Source organism: Athene cunicularia (assembly GCF_003259725.1).
Source record: "Athene cunicularia isolate RWA chromosome 5 unlocalized genomic scaffold, athCun1 chr5_part2, whole genome shotgun sequence".
NCBI lineage: Eukaryota > Metazoa > Chordata > Aves > Strigiformes > Strigidae > Athene > Athene cunicularia.
In genome coordinates this window covers 7,493,847-7,512,096 of record NW_020799102.1, presented here as the reverse complement: position 1 = coordinate 7,512,096, position 18,250 = coordinate 7,493,847, and the positions used below count along the sequence as shown (strand labels likewise).

At 41.4% G+C, this 18,250-nt stretch overlaps 1 protein-coding gene across 19 annotated transcripts in view; it reads left to right on the top strand.

Moving 5' to 3' along the window:
- BRSK2 (BR serine/threonine kinase 2) overlaps positions 1 to 18,250 on the top strand; it is a 315,364-nt gene that overhangs the window by 262,999 nt on the left and 34,115 nt on the right. For 12 of the 19 annotated variants that reach the window (XM_026850207.1, XM_026850205.1, XM_026850204.1 and 9 more), the window contains exons 12-15: positions 1,653 to 1,803; positions 5,648 to 5,713; positions 9,677 to 9,700; positions 15,489 to 15,549. In XM_026850207.1, the coding sequence (XP_026706008.1) occupies positions 1,653 to 1,803; positions 5,648 to 5,713; positions 9,677 to 9,700; positions 15,489 to 15,549 (302 nt within the window). The remainder of the gene's footprint in view (positions 1 to 1,652; positions 1,804 to 5,647; positions 5,714 to 9,676; positions 9,701 to 15,488; positions 15,550 to 18,250) is intronic. The other 7 variants (XM_026850206.1, XM_026850220.1, XM_026850217.1 and 4 more) reach the window with 2 other exon arrangements.

The following is an 18,250-nucleotide window of genomic DNA, read 5'->3' as shown; positions in this document are numbered from 1 at the left end:
TTTGAAATGTCTAAACCTTACCCCAGCTTACTTTTGACCGCTCACATGTGTGCAGCTGAAGTCACCCACTATAACTGCTTTATTAGGTTTATCTCCCTTTGTTTTTCCCTCAATTATATGCACTATATGTTTTTCCTAAAATACTTTTTTTTCCCCTTATTTTTCCTATTTTCTACTATGTTTTTATTACTGGACATAGTTTGAAATGGAGTGAGAGAAAACTGTGCTTTTTTGTAATTAATTTTTGACAGGAACATTATTTCTATCAATACAAAGAATACTTGGGTTATACAGTAATGGGGTCAGTTGTTATCACTATCACCTTTGGCATTTGAGCTGCCTTTGCTCGTGCTCATGGTTTCAAGAGTAAAGCCTGCCCTAAAGAGATCTTGTTCTGGAAACCATGGTGTGAGAGAGGGAAGAAACAAGCAAGTAGATGGGGGGTGTGAGGAGGGCAGAATAATGAAAATAACACCATGATACTAGGCATTAGAGGTAGAATTGTCAAATGCTCTATTTCTGGTTATACAAGGAGTCCTGGCAGAGGAAGAAGCCTTAGGGGCTGGGCACTGTGAGCTTCTTTCTACCTGCAGGGGTGAAGGATACCTTTTTTCGCAGGTGGTCACTCTGCTAAAATGAAAAATGTGTCTATAAATAGGGAAGGGAAGTAGCTCAACCAAAGAAAATAAAATCCTTCTATATTTTTTTTCCTGCCTTCCTCTTTTTTACTGTTTTGATGCCATGAGAGACGTTAGTAATAAAACATACCAGCAGGTCTGCATTTGGTTCCCTGCCTCACCATGGAGGTGTGTATGGTTTGGCAAGTCACCTTCTGCAGTGCAGTTTGGTATCAAAGACTTTCCAGAGCAATTTAGGTGCTCCTCAGAACCTCAGCAAATGTTTGTCAGCACCTTTAGGAATGAATTGCTTTTAAATATCTCATTCTTACACCTCAGTTTTCATTCTGCAAAGTGAAAGTAGCACTTCAATACCTCATAGAAATATTACACAATAAAAAGTATAAAGCACTTCAGTTACTATTGCAGTAAAAGCTGTATGATGACCTCTGAGATAAATTTCAGTAGCTCTCATTGGAGATTCATCTCAGGTAGACAAGTATGTTTAATTTGTAATGCTGAAGGAGGAGAAATATAAAGCGGTGGGGAAAATCTGAACTATGATCTTAAAGATGCAAAAAAAAGGGTATGTTTCAGGGGAGAGTTCAGAGTGTACTTATGTCCCTGTGTCACATTTAATCCAGCTAGCAGGGACATCGAAGGCAACCTGAGCACATATACAGGATCCCTAGATGGCTTATACTCTGGCTAACAGCTTGTGTTATAGCCCATGCTGTCATCTTGTTATTACTGTTATCAGCTTTGTAAGGTAATTTCTGCAAGCTATGCTACAGTTGTACCTTTATTTTGCAATGCTCATACATTCAGGGCACAGTAGCGGTGCTCTTGCTCTCTGTAGATGGATTGCAACTTATGTTTGCAAATTTGGAAGAAGGAAGAGACTGCCAATGTTGCTCTCTATCACAACGATCGCTGTAGGGGAGGTGAGAGCGAGGTTGTTGAGAGAGGATTTAAGCAACCTGTGCGAGGTAAGTCGCAGCCGAATTCAGCTGACAGCGTTTTCTTTTCATAAAGATCCCCCCAGGAAGCGTGTGGACTCCCCAATGCTCAACAGGCATGGGAAGAGGCGGCCAGAAAGGAAGTCGATGGAGGTTCTCAGTGTGACAGACGGCGGCTCCCCAGTCCCTGCTCGCAGAGCTATTGAAATGGCACAACATGGACAGAGGTGGGTCTCTCCTTCACCCAGGAGTCCTGCCTGTCTGGGTTTGCTACCCCCTTTTGTGTTATACATACAAAGGAGCTGTGGAGCTTTTCTATTCACACAAGCATTCATTACAACTTCCAGGCACATTTGCAACGTGATCTGGCAGCCAGCAGCGCTTACGCACGCACCACCAGAAGTCCTGCCAGGGGCTTAAGGGTTCTGTTCGCTTGCAGCTATTGCTCAGGAAACCACCACGTCCTCTGGGCAAGATTCATCTCACCTCTTTTTAATTGTTGAGAACATAGGCATTTAGTCTAAACTTGTGATACAGGCTGTCGCTCTAGGCAATGGGGACAGACCAGGGCATTGGAAGGTCTCAGATACATATGTCCTCTGTTCCAACAATCTTAGACAAAATAATTTACCCTCTGGTTGTTCCTCTCTGTCTCCATAGCCTACAACAGAAATCTAGATGACTCTCTTGGATTAGGTGCCAAGCTTTTTGGCACCCAAAGTTAAATGAGGTGAACCCCACCCTCTATGTTATCAGAAAAGCTTCAATCTGGAAAGCCCTGTCCAGGCATCTGTAGATGCCTCTAAAATGTGTTGTCAGAACCAGCATGCATCTGACCCACATAAATTACCACATGCGTGTAAAGTGATGGAATATGTATAATTTTGCCTCTTTTCTATCAAAGAAAGTGTCAGTCTTGTGGAGAAACAGCAGGGGAAAGCGGTGTCTTCTTAAGGCAGGTTCAGGGAGAGTAAGCGAACTGTGGAAGTTCACTTATATGAACCATGGAAGTTGCTTCCTCAGTCCCTATGACTTAGCCTAAGGGAAGCACCTGCATTTGGATTCACACTTGCATAAATCAATCAAAATAAAAAAAAACTTCATGTGTGTATGATGATGATGCTGTAACTTCTGTTACAGCTTTATGACATGATTTTATTGTTCAGCTGTTAAGATCTGCTCAAAACCAGCCTGCTGTGCCCAGAAACTCCCTTTGCTGACTGAGAACTGGGTGAAGAACATGAAATAATTTCATGTTCAGAGGTCTCTAGAATTGCTGGAAAGTTTTGCTGGCAACTGTTACGGTTCTATCTACAGTGAGGAAAAGTGGTGATTTCCAGAATCTGCTAGAACTTGTTTCAGACTGGATATATGGCTTTGAGATACACTGCCATAAAGATTTTTCATTGTAGTGTAGTCTGGAAACCTGTCTTGAGTATGTGGTTTGCTTTGGTGTGAGGTCTGGGTGAAGGAAGTGTTCAGGACAGGGTGTGCTCAGTGTTCCTCACGGGCCTCCAAGTGACAAGGATGAACACAGCACTGACAAACAGTTGCTCACTCCTTGCTCAGCTTGCAGGGTTTAATCTGGTACTGGTAGATACGTGGGCCACGAACTTCCCAGAGCCAGGCAGAGGCAAATCACTTCCCCCGCCCCAAGGCTGCTGTGAGCCTGCAGCTGTTTACAGTTAGTGCCCAACTGGGTGGAACAAATAGGAGGTGTTAGGCTGATCCCAAAGTTTCCTGAGAGCTGAAACCTTTTCTTCCAGCTCTCAGCTTTGACTTTGGATTCAAAAGTCTGAAGAGGCAAAGCTGTATCTTGCTATCCAAAATATTCCTTTTGCGTTTTGAAATCTCACTCAATTCTGCACATGAGGAAACAGTTGAAGTCAAAAGGTTCAGAGCAGGGACATCAAGGTGACATGTCAGTAAAGAAAGGTTTTAGCTTAAGGAGGAAGCAAAACCTGCCAGGCACAAGAGAGACACAGGGCAATGCATACCACAACTCAGGGCTGGACATAAAGGTGTGATTAAGGGTGGAGAAAGGGATGCAATAACACCATGATTGATGGTGATGGGCTAGGTAGTGTTTGTTTTGGAAGGGGTTAAAGGGAAGATGTTATTTTACTCTATGTGTGAGCTTCCATAATTCATACCATCCACATCCACAGATGACAACGGCACATTTTTGTGTTGCTGGCAGCACAGTCGTTTATAACGTGAACTGGCTTCATTAACGAACACCACTGCATGGGAATTGTCTGGGGACGATGCATTGCTGATGGGGCACCATCTGTCAGAACAGTCAGTAACAAAATGACAAGTGCCTTCCACCAAGAGTGGGGGATTTTTAATGGCTAGTCGCATATTATATTCCATGAAATGACCCACCAACAGTGGATTTTACAGCAGTAGGGCTTAGATCCCAGAGGTGGATGCTTTTTTAAGAATGACATTTTTTGGTCTTAACAGATGACTATTCAGTGCTTTTATCCTACAATACTAGGAAGACAAGGAGGCGGACTATGGAAACAGGTCTCCTGTTTAGACACAGATGAGTTGTGTAAACATCCAGAGACACTGAGCCATTGCTTCTTTCTTGAGCTGGCAGAGATACTTTTCTAACCAGTGGGCAGAACACACCCATGTGTCTTGTGATTTAGTCCTATTGTCCTCTCTCCCAGTAGTAAACAGATGTTTGCTTGCATAAAGGGGATTTATGTTACAACCTCTGGTTTATGTGTCTGTGTGATGAACTGTGCTTTTGGTAACCATGTGGGGACCCTACAAGTGTCTGGTCTTGGCTTGTTTAAGGGCACATCTTTCCATGGAGATCTGAAACTTGGCAGCCTTCAGCCCTACAGGCTGAGAAAGTATTAAGTGCAAAGCATAGTCCTTCCGTGACTTAGTTTTGGATAATGGAGGAGGGGAACTCAGCACCCAGGCTGCTTGTTGAGTTTACAGACTCCTTGAAATGCTTGTGCTGCCCTCTCCAACTGTTCTCCATTGGGTCTTCGTGTATGGCAAAGTTAGTATGCACAAACACCAGCTACCCTAAACCTGGTGACTAAGTTTTTGTTAATTCTTGGTTTTCCCTGCTAGTTGTCAACTAAGTGGGTTCATAATTATGTCTTAATTCCTTCTGTTGTTGTGGTATCCACACCTCTCAGACTATCTGGTATTTCGCTGAAATGTCAAAAGAAAAGAGGTGGGTTCTGAGCTTAGTTTAACACCAGCTAATTTGTCCCTTGTGCCAAAATCACACAGACTAGGAAGGATTCCATGGGAGCTAGAGTCCCTCAGGGATATGCCAGAAATTTTCAGCAGCTCTGCTGTGAGAGTCCACAAACTGTTCTAAAATGGGCTTCATTAACTATTCATTTTCTTCTGGTTATTGAAGTGGATAGCTTGCGTGAAAGATCAGCTAACATTAGGAAGCAGTGTTCTGTGAAACAGTGAAGCATATTACCAGTGAAATATATTGCAGAGAGCTGCCCCTTTAGCAAAGCATAGGGAATTTTGCTTCTAAGCTTCAGGGATTCAGACCCAAGATGATAAAGAAGGAAATTTCTCTGTACACTGAGTATAGAGAAGAGAGTTGGGAGTAAGTGGTAATGGACTCTACAAATCAGAATACAAAATGGATTACTGTTCCTCTAAGAGGCTCTACGGTCCGATTTAACCTTTTCCCAGATTGTGCTTAGTGTTGAGGTCTTCTAGAAAAGTCTGAGTAATGAGCGCTTTGCAATTTGTGCCTTCAGGCATGTTCTGTTTTCCCTGGACAATATGACAAAGTAGATGGTACCTGGGTTTTCAGTTGGATAAAGGAGAGCAGAGTTTACAAATATTTATGGGGGAAGTCGTCTTAGACCTCAGAGGTCAGGGGGAGATAATGAACTTCAGCACTGTGTAGGCTTGAGCCATAGTTGGAAGGTAAAAGAAAGGTTTTTCGGAGCATTGCTTAAAAAGGGGAGGATGGGTTGGGGGGCTGGGTGTCCAGCATTGCTTCAGGTGACTCTCTTTTATAAATGTCCACACTAGTAACTCTGTTTTCTCGCTTTGTTCCTGCCATAGTAAAACAATGTTCAGTAAAAGCCTGGATATCTCTGAAGCCAATCCCAAATTCAACAAAGAAGAAAGGTATAAACACTGACAATATGTTCCTCTCCTCTACCTCACTGCTGAGACCTTAAAGATGCAGTACTTACCTTCTCCGTGTGGGGACATAGCTGTTCTCTCTTTAGAGAAACAAAGAGGGTGGGATATTTACAGCCCCACACTACATATATTTTTGTACAGTACCGTTCATTTGAGGCTATCCCCAATGCAGCCTGTGACTGTACTAATGTTTTCCCCACTAAAATTCCATCCTACTGCTACTTCTCATCCAGTTCTGCCATGAGTGAGGATGCCCAGGGTAGAAGATGTATTTGCTAAGACTGCTTTAGGAAGGACTGGAATATAGAACACTAGGAAAGCCCAGAGTGCTCCACTCCCAGCACTAGAAATAGTAGCACAACTCAGTCAGTGACAACAGTGGTAGGAAATTTTAGAAATCCTGTCTAACAGAGCAAAATATTAAGTGCCTGTAGGTAAAAGACAAACTCCTTAAGACTACCCTGGCTGCACCGGGGAACACAAGGAAAAGATGTTCCAAGATAGAGTTTTGAAGGATGATTCCAATGTAGCAGTTCCAGTGACATATGGTGAGGAGTAACACAAAGGGTAACTCCCAACTGCGAACAGAGGCACAATGGAAGACACTCAGGCCACCGGATTGAGGGAGTTTCAGTGGACTCATGCGGGTTCATGAACAAAAAAAAACAGGTTAGACTTTTGAGAAGGTTTTTAGTGGACATGGTCCTAAAATTTTGGTCTCAGAGGAAGAGAATTTTTCTCTAATGATAAAAGCTGGCATCCCAGTGGATAATTCTTCATCAAAATGCAATCCTTGTACATTTTGGGCAAACACTTAGCTTATCCAAAGGTTAAGTGTGTTTCATTATGATTCAAAAAGGGGGAAGCAGTGGGTTCCTTAAAGGAACCTATGGACTTGGCAAACCATTCTTCCTTCCATTTCCCCTTTTAATAGAAACTTCCTATTTAAAGATAAACATGGCCTTTAAGCCTCAGGAGACTTGTAGGATGTGTGAGGGACAGCCCCCGTTTTGGCCTTTTGCAGGCTGAGGCAGTCCTTTGTGGGCAGTGCTTCAAGACTTGAAGCTGCCACCATGAAGAGCATCATCCATCTGCAGGAGAGATTGTGCCTCACGTGGCGTGTAAAGCACCCTCTTTGAGATGCCGAGATAGGAACAAGCATTGGGCCCGAACTGTTAGAAACCTTTTGAGTTTCACAGCCATAAAGAAGTAGTGGTTATACAGTCTTTAGTGGCTGGGCTTTCCTGGACTGTTACAATAGACACGGACATTCCTGTTCCTTTCTCTGATTTCCCCTGTATGTAAGTTCTGTTCCTGAACATGTGGCACTTGCATTAAAAGTTACTCTGAAACTACTCCAAAGATGAGCTTTTCCACAGTAATTAAAAGTCAGGTCCAGTAAGAGAAGTGCAGAAATTTTATCTGTGACAGAAGGGTCTTTCAGCAGATGTTCCCATTTGTCGTCCCTCTGTCCCCCTCTAGCAGCTGCTACAGCTGTGTTAGCAACAGAGGAAATGTCCCTTCAGTAACCGCTGGGGGAATTTCTCAAATACGCACCGGCAGTTCGTGTTCCCTCTCAAAGGTGATATTTTTCAGCGTGCAGGAGGAGAGGGTTAGAGCACTGCACGGGGCTCACCCAAGGGCCTTGTCACTGAAGGACCAGGCTGAGTTTTGGAGGATCACATTTGCGCTGATCTTACCTCCCTCCCACGTCTAAGAGTTAGCACAAAGGGCCTCAGTGGTGGGAAGGTGGGAGGACCTGGATTCTGGACCTGTGAACAGCCACCTGAAAGGAACCGATAGGCAGCAAAGAGAACCCCAGCAAAATGGGGCCAGCTAATCATGGTGGCCATTAAATTTTTGGCCAGTATTTAATTATCCAACCTTATGATGACTTTTTTAAAGGAATACTGCATCTTTAAGGGTCCCTTCCCTCTAGATGCACATGGTTGTCTTAGTAGCTGAGGCCACTGTCCCTTTCTTTTTCTTTTTCTTTTTCTTTCTTTCTGACTTTCTCTTTCACCCCCTCTTTCAGTGCTTCTCTTCTTCTGTATCTGGGTTGCTACAGCTCCGTAGTTCACTTGCTTCAGTATTGTAGGGAATGCACATGTCTGCGCTTCTGGTTCTATTGTGTCCTGGGATTGTTCATTTTTTTTAAACCTCATTTCCCTTTTCCTTTTCCCTATTGTCAATTTGCTTTCCATTCTTTTTGTTAACCTCTTCAGTGCCTTCCCTGTTGGGAAAATGACTTGAAAGAAAAATTAATCAACCCTCTTGCACCCATTCTATTTACATTTTAATATTCTGCATGTGTGAATATGGGTGTATTTTCTGTACAAATATACACACACGTTCCAATATACAATGGGTGTCAATTTGCTCTTCTCAGTTACATCACTGTAGCTAGATCTGTGCAGGTACAATTGAGGACAGCGTTTGTCCTAAATATATACATATATATGTATTTGTATATATATGAATTAGATCTCACCCAAATTTGCACTCCAGGCCGAACTACAAATGGAGTGTCACTCAAACACATGAAAAAGAACTTACTGTAATGCTTCTTTCCACTTCTCTATCAATGCATAGCACAACAACTTTTTCTTTCTATTCTAACTGTGGTTTAACTTTTTTCAAAACTGCCTTGCGTTGCCCAGCCCAGCATTTGCAGTGTGGATGTATCCGGAAGCATGGCTAGTTGCACTGAGCAGTAAACTGTGAAATCTACTGGGCATATATTAAATTTGGCATTTCTGCTGGTGACTGTCTTGTGGAGAATGGATTTTCCTCACCCAGCCAGAGGTAGCTCTGGCAGCTTGGGAGCCTGTTAGTGAAAATGAGGAGAATGAGAGAGAATGAGAAAGAGGGGGGAAAAAGTGCTACATCTGACTTGAAAATAATTTGGCTTAATAACACCAGATTATTTTTTATGTCTAATCTAATCTTTGTTAATGTGAAAAGATGGTGACATTTTCTTGAGTTTGCTTACCTGCACCCCTGAAAACTTTAATGACCTGACTATTTGATTCTGAATGCTTTGGTGACTAGTGAAAAATTAAGAATACTGAAGTTTTTTGATTGTTGCTAGGCTTCAAAGTCAACATGCCAGAGATTCACTCTGCTTTTAGAGCTGCTGTTTCAGACTCTTTTCAGCACAGCATTGATTTATTCTCCATTCACATTTGAAAGATTTTCTTTGCAACATTTAAGACCCAGAGACTGAATTTATTTTAAATGAAAAATGAGATCCTGGAGCACAAGATGGCATCCACAGAGATAAGTGCTGGGTTGCTGAGCTGGTATGTTCTAGCTGATCTGAATTCCTGACTATAAGACCATCATGACTAATAAGCCGATATCAAAGCAGATTCACAGCTTGAGCTACAATCTTGTACCCTGGGCTCCCAAGCTGGCTCAGAAATGCATGCTTTAATAACCAATACGTTTCACAGTTCATTCGTGGTAAAAGAAGTACTTCTTACCAGGCCAGCCTGGGGGACAGAGGGACGCTACATGAGCAAACTGGGGACAAAAAGAACTATTTCCTTGATAACAGTCTGATATAACTGTGCCTTATGTAAGAGGCAGAAAAGAAATGCAGCATGAAGAATGAACCCCATTGCTCTGCTGACTGCTTTAATTGGGATTTGGCCGGGAATGGGTTTTTTACAGCCTTAGCATGTCCCTCTCCATATTCCCCAGTGTCAAAGTTGGATGTGTCTGCAATACTGTGAGCAGGACAAAAGTTATTTTCTGGTGATTGAAACTGTCCCCCTAGTGTTCCTGGTCTCTGAAGACGTAGGCACCAGTGGCAATAATTATGACCGTTCAGTTCTCCGAACAGTATTTCACTCTGCTTTTCCTACTCTTCTCTCCACCTGCCTCCACATCCCTCTCTCTTTCTTTCTCTCTCTCCCTCTCTCTTCATTTTCCCTTTCCGAGGATGGCGAGTGCTGATCCATTGGGGTAAGCTCTAGTTTTGGATTATTCCTGTTGCGGGACCTGTTGTATCTTGTAGAGAAACTTTTCATTTGCACCATACAAATACAATACAGGCTGATAAACTTCAGTGAATGAATCTTTACAGCAGGGAGAGAGAGAGAGAGATGTGGGAAGAAGCATTTTTGGTGCTTTTGTGTGTGTTTGTGTGCTTTTATGTTGGAGTCACACTCCATATAATTTAATTTTGGGTTCTTTTTTGTTCTCTTGTTTGTCTCTATGTTTCAATGTCTGTGGGCACAGAGAACTATCCTCAGACACTGTGCAGGTGCCAGGACACCTTCTGAGAATGAGACCCCCTTCACTGTTTAGCGCTTTTTGTATCTGTTTGGTACCCTCCGGTTAATTGTGATCCTAATTTATTCTTTTTTTTTTTTAAGTTTTTTTAAAGATGAAACTGAATCCCATCCATGTTATTAAAAAGAAGCTGGGTATTCCCTCTCTTTTTAGTATATATTTTCTGAAGAGGTGAACAGATGGCCCTAGAGACAGATATATCTTCAAAGCTCTTTATTTTCGATAAAGAGGATATAGGTACAACTAGGAATGCAGTCACGCTTCAAATTAAAGTTCCATTTATAAATACTTAACAGAAGGAGAATATTTTATTAATAAATGGTTTAATAAAAACATTGTAATAGATCACTAAAGGGTACAGCAAAAGCTTATTGAGAGGGTACATACTGTGAAAGCTAATTAGCACCAGTAACATTTACTTTTTAATTTTGTAGTGTGCTTTACTATTTATTAATTCTTTCTAAACCATTTATAAATGGAACTTTAGTATAACTGGCCAATTAAGGAAGGTGGTGCTGTTCAACATCACCCTCTGTGCGCTGAAAGGAGAAAGAGGTGTGTTACCAACACCTGAAGTCCTTTCTCTGTACTCTTTGTAAGGCTTCATCTTACAAGTAGTTATTACCATGAGTAGACCTTCGAAGTTAAGCATAAGTATTCCCAGTAAGAGCCGTTACAGTTCGCATAATTTGCATGGTTGGGACTGTAAGACAGTGGAGCATCAAAGGTATTCCCTAGATCAGGCAGCAAGGAAGCGCAGTTCGTATCTTTTGGACACCCAAGAGTAATAGTGATGAACTGTTGTAATACACAACGCCTGACTGCTCACCTGTTGCATATAATTGAGGTCATTTTCAGGGCTCTCATACCCTGAAATATAGTTTAGAATTTTTTGGTTTTATTTGAGTGAGCAAGCAAAGAGGAGTATCAAATTCCACCCAATTTATGCTCGAAGCAAATAAGAGGTTGGATGGATATTTTGGGAATGACTTTCAAAACCACACATGGAATCAAACCAATACAAAATTTCAAAGGCATTTCACCCAGGGACACAAGTCTGATGCATTACTGCACGCTGCATGCATGCTGCAGGCTCTCCCCTTCTTGGAAGCATGGCTCCAGCTTGACCAGCTAAGAGGCTGTATTCAGCATCCCGGTAAAACTGTGCTATGAAAGCAAGTTCTGCTGGGACTGCAACAAGGTACCAAACTGCCCTTTGATTGTAAGAAAAAAATTTCTGTGAAATGGTTATTCAAAGAAGAAACAAATGCTGAATCTGACCCAAACGTTTAATGCTGGCTGTTTAATGAAGCCTTTATACTCTACTGGTGTGTACTAGCAGATGCACTGTTCAAATCACCTGAAAATTAATGTGAGTGAAGGGCAATATGGAGGTGCTCTCTACACGTGCTATATGTGTAGTACAGTTACTAGGTCAGTTGCACTTTTCCTTCTTGTATTTCTCTCTGCCTAAACCTCAGCCCTTCACCTCTTTCAGCTCTCAAAAATTCTGCAGTTCTCTGAAACCAGCTGGAAACTAGATTCCAGCTCCTCAATTTCACCAGTAGGAGACCACTGGTCTAACACGAATTGGTCCTCACATGGCTTCCTCTTTCATAGCAGCTGGCTAAAATTAGTAAAAAAATTGCTTTCAAACAAAGGACCTTTTAACTTTGATACTTTGAAGTGTCATATAGATTGAATAAGGTATAAAATCGTCCCATCTACAAACTACAGCCTGCACATGCACATTTTGTTTCAGTCCTTGGCCTCTCTCTTTCATAGCTCAGACGTCTCCAGATTACTGTCAATCTATGAGATGGGAGGAATAGCCTGCAATGGTCTCAGTGCCCACCTTATGTTTAGAGTGCCCTCTACATCTTCCCCCTCCTAAACCTTGGGTCTAGCTCCCTTACGGTTTATTTTTTTAATTCCTCCCTCCAGGCTTGGCAAAACAACTATGTCACTTGAGAAGGGTCGAAAGAGTCTCTTCTTGGGTCTCTAAATCTGGCAGTTGTGTTTGAAGGAATGCTCTTTATCTGAGCAGCTGCATTAACTTTTCTGCTTGTATGTTCGCCAACTTTTGATGGCTTCCATTGAATTAGTGCCCAAGCATACAGCAATGCAAAACACAGAGCAAAGTGAGTCACACACAGTGCTCGTAGTTTGCTAGATTGTTGCATTTAGTATTAAGTTATTGGAATAATTATAGATTTAATACTTCCAATGACATTTAGTGACTGTAGAGACTCTTAGAAGTTTACTCACTAATAGATATTTCCCACTAAATAAACTTAGTTCATAGCCATAGAGATCAGATGATGTCATATTTTTCTCCTCTTTCCACACAAGATCATCCAGGGTCTGCCATACTAATGTGCTGCCTGTAGGGCCTCATGCTTTTATTTTCTGGTGAGAGGGATAAAAATTTAAATTCTCTCCGTTCTTTCATTACAGCATTTCAGCATAATGGAACGTTTTCATTACTTTCTTTTGGCCCTGTCCCAGTTCTGTCCACCTGACTCTGAGATACAGGAGCAGTGTATGTAGGGTTTTTTTTAAGAAAAATGAATTCTAGCATTTCCCAGTTAAGATGATCTTGATGGGAGGGCCAAATCTGTCATTTTTGCTTGTTAGCATTTTTGTACTGGAGTATAGTACCTGCCACTCTACTGAGTTTTTATAGCTGGCTCGAGAACCATATCCCATTTGTAAAGGTAAATTATGGAAGATTTATAAAATTGAAGAAGATGCAAGGATAGTCTGGGTGTCCTATCCCATACCAGCACTTTCTGGTAAAGTGGAAAAGTTTTGAAAATGTGCAGCTCTCTCTTCACCCCAACACTTAAAATTAACCCAGCATTCTTTAAACTCTTTCCACTGCTCCTATATACAATTTCCAGTGTGGACAAACTAAAACGTGCTATAGGGCCTACTTTACTTCTTACGTATTTTGCATGTAAATCAGCAGCAGAAATAAAGTTTGTTTGATAGCAGTCATGTGGATACTGAATGCATTTCCAGGAGGATTTCACACTAACTCTCTCTTCTGTCCCCTACCTCAGGCTCCTAGGCTGGATGAAAACACAGTACACAACAACTCTTTTTCAAATATTGCTTCCAATAAGGAACTGGGAGTTGGGAGGTGGGGCCTGCCATGTTTTGCCCTCCATGTGTATGATTGGTTTTGTAAAAAAATAGGAGGCAATGGGGTTGGGAGGGGAGAATTCAGGACTGTTGGAAACACCTGATTGCAAAAAGGAAATAGCAGTTGGAACTTATAATCAAGTATCCTGGAATTCAGGTGAGTGTCAGAGAGGACTTTCCCACCACAGTTGAGTTGGTGGGAACATCTCCTAGTGGGAGTTTAACTCCTAATAGGTGTTTAACTGCATCTCTGGGCACCTAAATGCCTTCCACATTTGTCCAAGATAATCTATAGGCTCCTCTTATAATTTATGGTTTGGAAGGAGCTTTTCCTGATGACTCATACGAGAAAGATTTTAACTAAATGGACTTCCCATATGTACGACACATCTGTGTTGCACTCAGCTACTTCAGTTATAGGCGAGGCACATAAAATAGCCTTTCAGAAGAGAAGCAGACGGTTCTCCCCTTAAAATTACTTTGCATAAAACCTTTACGAGTGCCCCAGATCTTGATGGTACAAATTTAGGTTTAATCTAGTGCAAAAGAATGCCAAGACTGAACTTCTAGTTTTTGACTGCTGCACTATGATGGGCAGACTGCAGCAGGGTACAAGGGAAAACGCAGGTGGGGAGTTTCTTGCATAGAATTAGTGCCCCAGTTTTTCACGGTGCAAATTTAGATTTAATCTGGGGGGAAAAAAAAAAAAAAAAAAAAGCATGTAGAGATTGGGCTTCTGGGTTTCACCTGCTTACCATGATGGACAAACTGCAATGAGATACAAAGAAAACCATCAGTGAGTAGTTTCTGCAGAGGATACAAATAGTGAGAACAGGACCTGCCATTGTGTTCAGTTGTAGCTTACTCTTTCCTTGGAAATAATTCCTCTTTGCACTTCACATATTTTGTTATATATGTCTGGGACACCATTTTAAAAACTGATTTTTTTTTTTTGTTTTATTCTTCTATAACAGTAGAAGAGAGTAAACTGAGACAATTTATGGTCTAAATTTGCTTTTTATTCTCTTATGTGTAAGCTGACATTAGCTATCTGACCTCTATCAATTTGAAATATATGTGTGTACACACACAGAGAAACACATATGCATACACGTACACACATGCACTCTGTTTGCCAAGCATCTACAGGATCTTACCTTTTCATGTTTGTCACCTGAAGGCACATAATTGCTTTCATGGCTCTTACTGTAGGTGAAACATTGGTAGGTTTGCTCTACTGACATGTTGCATGGTGGTTGTTGAACAACTAGATTCTTAAAGTCCTCTCCTATAAGATGTTTCAGTCTTCAAGACAACTTTCTATTTAAAAAGAATAGAAAGCAGGTGCCTCTGGGCCTTGCTCATTTACAGTCATACGGAGGAGGTTTTTTCCTGCTGGGCAGCCCTCCTCCTGGAAACTTCTGCTGCTGAAATGTTTGTGCATTTGGCCTGTCTGCCCTTTCAGCTCCTTTAGCATAGCACATTCATGTTTTATTGTCTACAGCTGACATTTTTCATAGGTGGCCTTTGCTAGAGAGCATAGGAGCATCACTGTGTAGGTGACTTTGTCAGCAAATAGAAGGACAGTTTATTCTCCCTTGACTGGCCTCTCTTTGAGGGCACCTGGGCTGTTATCTTGGTATTAGTAGAGTCATCAACAACAACAGAACTCGTTATCCATAGAGAAGACCTGACTAGTTTAATGCAACAGCAGGAAATCTTACCAGAGAACAAGGATGTGAAATCCATCAGTAAGAAGCTGGTAAGGGTTAAGTCAATGTGAGCTTTGATTTCAGTGGGAAGTCATCACATAGAAAAGGATTGTGTGCCTGGGTCATGGAGACTTGGTTTTTTTCTTGCTATCTGGAAGAATCCCCTACCTTTGTGCCTTGTACACATGGTGCTTTTCCATGTTGCTCGTGACAGAGAACGTCTCATTCTGTGTCCACCAGCACTATGCAGGAGAGAGTTCTTAGCACCAACGTGAAGGCCTTGACAGTCCTTTTTGAATTCAGCAGTTCAGCTTGCACAGGTCAGACGTAGCTTCCATGTGCTTGATAACCAAAAAGAAGGTAGCAACTCCCTTAATGAAAGGGATTGTAGTATCCTCCCTGAGCAACAGCATTTCTTTATTTTGAGGGTGGGACAACTGAAAAATGTGACAGTAGTGAAAGGAAAGAGTCATGTGCTTTTCCAGTGACAGCCTCCCTCCTCCTCCTCACTTCATGCCTGTGCCTGTGGTGGCTGGTGTTCAGGGTTATTCCTTGTCCAAGTTTTCTGAGGGCTGTTTTTCCTTATTGTGTCCATTCAGGTCTCGGTCAATCAGCGGAGCATCGTCTGGGCTCTCCACCAGTCCTCTCAGCAGTCCAAGGGTAAGTGGTGCGGCTTCAAGATCTGTTGGTCCAATTCACTCACACGTGCTTGATGCTTTTCGACATCTGTTGCTGCAGAGCTGTGGCTCTTAGCTGGGATGTTTTGTTTTTCCTTGGCAGCTTGTAAATTTTCATGGGTGGTGAGGGAAATGTATTTACAAATGCAAGCAGAGAATTTCTCATACGTGTTCCCTGCACTGTTAGCAGGGATCTCACTGTGCCCTTGCCCTTTTTCAGTCTCATAAGCACATAGAATAACGTTGCTATGACTAAACGCTGCCATATCCAGCTGAGGCCTCTATACTGCGTGGTTTCAGACCAAGTATCAGGAACCATTTCACAGCTACCTTCAATCAGGCCACAGTAGAGCACCAAACCATGCTGGTTACAACCAACTTGATTCTGTTTGCCTCAGAATAGCTTGTGTTAGAAAGTCAGAGAAAATAAATTCTACAAATTTGAGGGCTAGCAAATTTAAAAGGAAAGTAAGAAGTTGACCAAGATGAGAAAAGAACACTCAAACCCCTATGTATAAGGTACACTCACACGCCCTTATTCAATATACAGTCAACTAAATACCAATACTCGACTGATACTCAGCTAGTACCAAACGTGCTTGATACTACATCTGTTGCAAAGCTATTATCCGTTTCTAAGTGCAATGACAGAGGTTTCCCTTTCCTTGGTAACTGCTTTAGGGATAAGAGTGAGTGTTCCTACTGTCTGACAAGGTCAGCTTAGTCACTTCAAGAGTGAAGTCCTTACAAAAGTCTAGAGCTCATCAAGAAGTCTGTAGGGCTGTGGCAATCCATGTTACCTGGTTGTCTAGCCCAGAGTCTTTGGAGGATTTCTATATACTTTTCATGATTTCATGAGAAGATGCCATCCCCCATTGGAAATGGATATATTCAGTGTGTTGGATACACCTATGGATCTACACTTAGGTATATAAAGATAACATTAGTGATCCAAGTGTTTAAAATTCTAATTGCCCAGTAGTTGTGTGTCATTCTTATGCATAAAGACACACTGTTGGGTGTAAGTTTATAGGCTAGTAAAGCTTCCAACTCCTTGCTTGATTGAACAATTTTCTGAAACATATTCCATGTTCCTACCAGTTGTTACCCTGTTTTGCAACTGGCATGAATGTGTTTGTAATCTCTGCATCTTAAGCACGCCAGGAACCAGTGAAGATCCATTTCCTTGTTTCTGCACTGGGACTCCTGGATTTGAAGGAACGAAGCAGAGAACTCTTACGCCACTGCAAAATGTACTGAAAAAGAGCATGGAAACAGTTTTGTGCGCAAAATAATATCCAGTGCAGCAAACCTAAATCTTGATCTCATTAACTGATCTCTTGGGATCAGTTTCTGACATCTCAGTAGGACTGGATCAAAGAACAAGAATGACAGGATCTGCTCCATAGTTGCTGTATCTTACCATTATTACTTAAGAGGCAGTTGATTAAATAGTCTTCAAAGGGATTTAGCAACCAGATGGCATTCTCAGCAAATCATAACAATATTAAGGCAGGTCAAATTTGAGGCTTAAAAGGAAACGTTGGAATAAAATTCATATTTTTTTAAACGTCCTTACCTATGCTTCCAATAGCACCTTATATTATTGAAAGAGGACATACTTTAAAAAGCAAATACACATTTCACTGTACGCGCTGCTTAGGTTCAGTTCTACGAGGAATTGAATTCAACAGCAGCTGAGAGTTCTTAAATCTCACAAGATCTTGTTAATGGTGTTCCCCAATGCACCAGCTGAAATACAGACCGAATCTTGTTCTTTATTGCGTTACTAAAAATGCAGTAATTAAGGGTGCACCTTCAGATTCTTAACGGCTTAAGTGGGAGTTGAATTTGACTTTGTTTCTTTCAAATTTGTTTCGCAAACGATCATACACATAAGATACAAAAATTGCAAGGAAACATTTACAATCAACAGTCTTTGACTTTTATCCATCGGTGTAATTTTCAAATCATTAATAGTCAAATGCTGATAGTGATTTCCATAAATTCACCACTTTCTTCGTCTTTTCCCCTTTCTTTCTCATTGGTGATCAGAATGTACCAACATGGCAGACTTTAGTTCAACTTTATAATCCTAATAACAATACAGATGTCTTGATGTAGTGATCTTCTTTTAATTTTGGTGGCCTAACACTAAGTTCTTTAAAGTAATTACGAAACTTTGATCCAAACAATTCTAGGAATTAAGACTTTAATACGTTTCTGCATTTTTTAAATATGGTGACACTGTGCTAATCCATCAAACCCAGAAAGTAAACTCACTAGTGAGTGTGCTTACTTGGGACTGAGACTTGGGGCATGGTTACATATGTACATGGTATGTCTGGACAGTGCTTGATTACGGCTTTTAGGTGTTAAGAATGGATAATAATAATGGTGATAATTTATAATAGGTACTATTTATAGAAATCAGAATTTGAGTGCAGACCAAAGCTAAAGATCTTGAGTAGTGATTCCTGTTTTTACAATTCTGCCAATACTTGTAATCTAAGGTGTTAACGGCAGTGTTTTGTAAGGACATTCGTTTTGTTTCAAATGTGATTTTTAGCTTGCTAATATCCCTTTAAAAGGCTTCTATCCTCCCAAGTCTGTGTATTGCTGTTTGCTGTCGACATGTGAATGGTTTCCCAAAATGTCTGTAACATGTGTAAATGTTCTTGTTT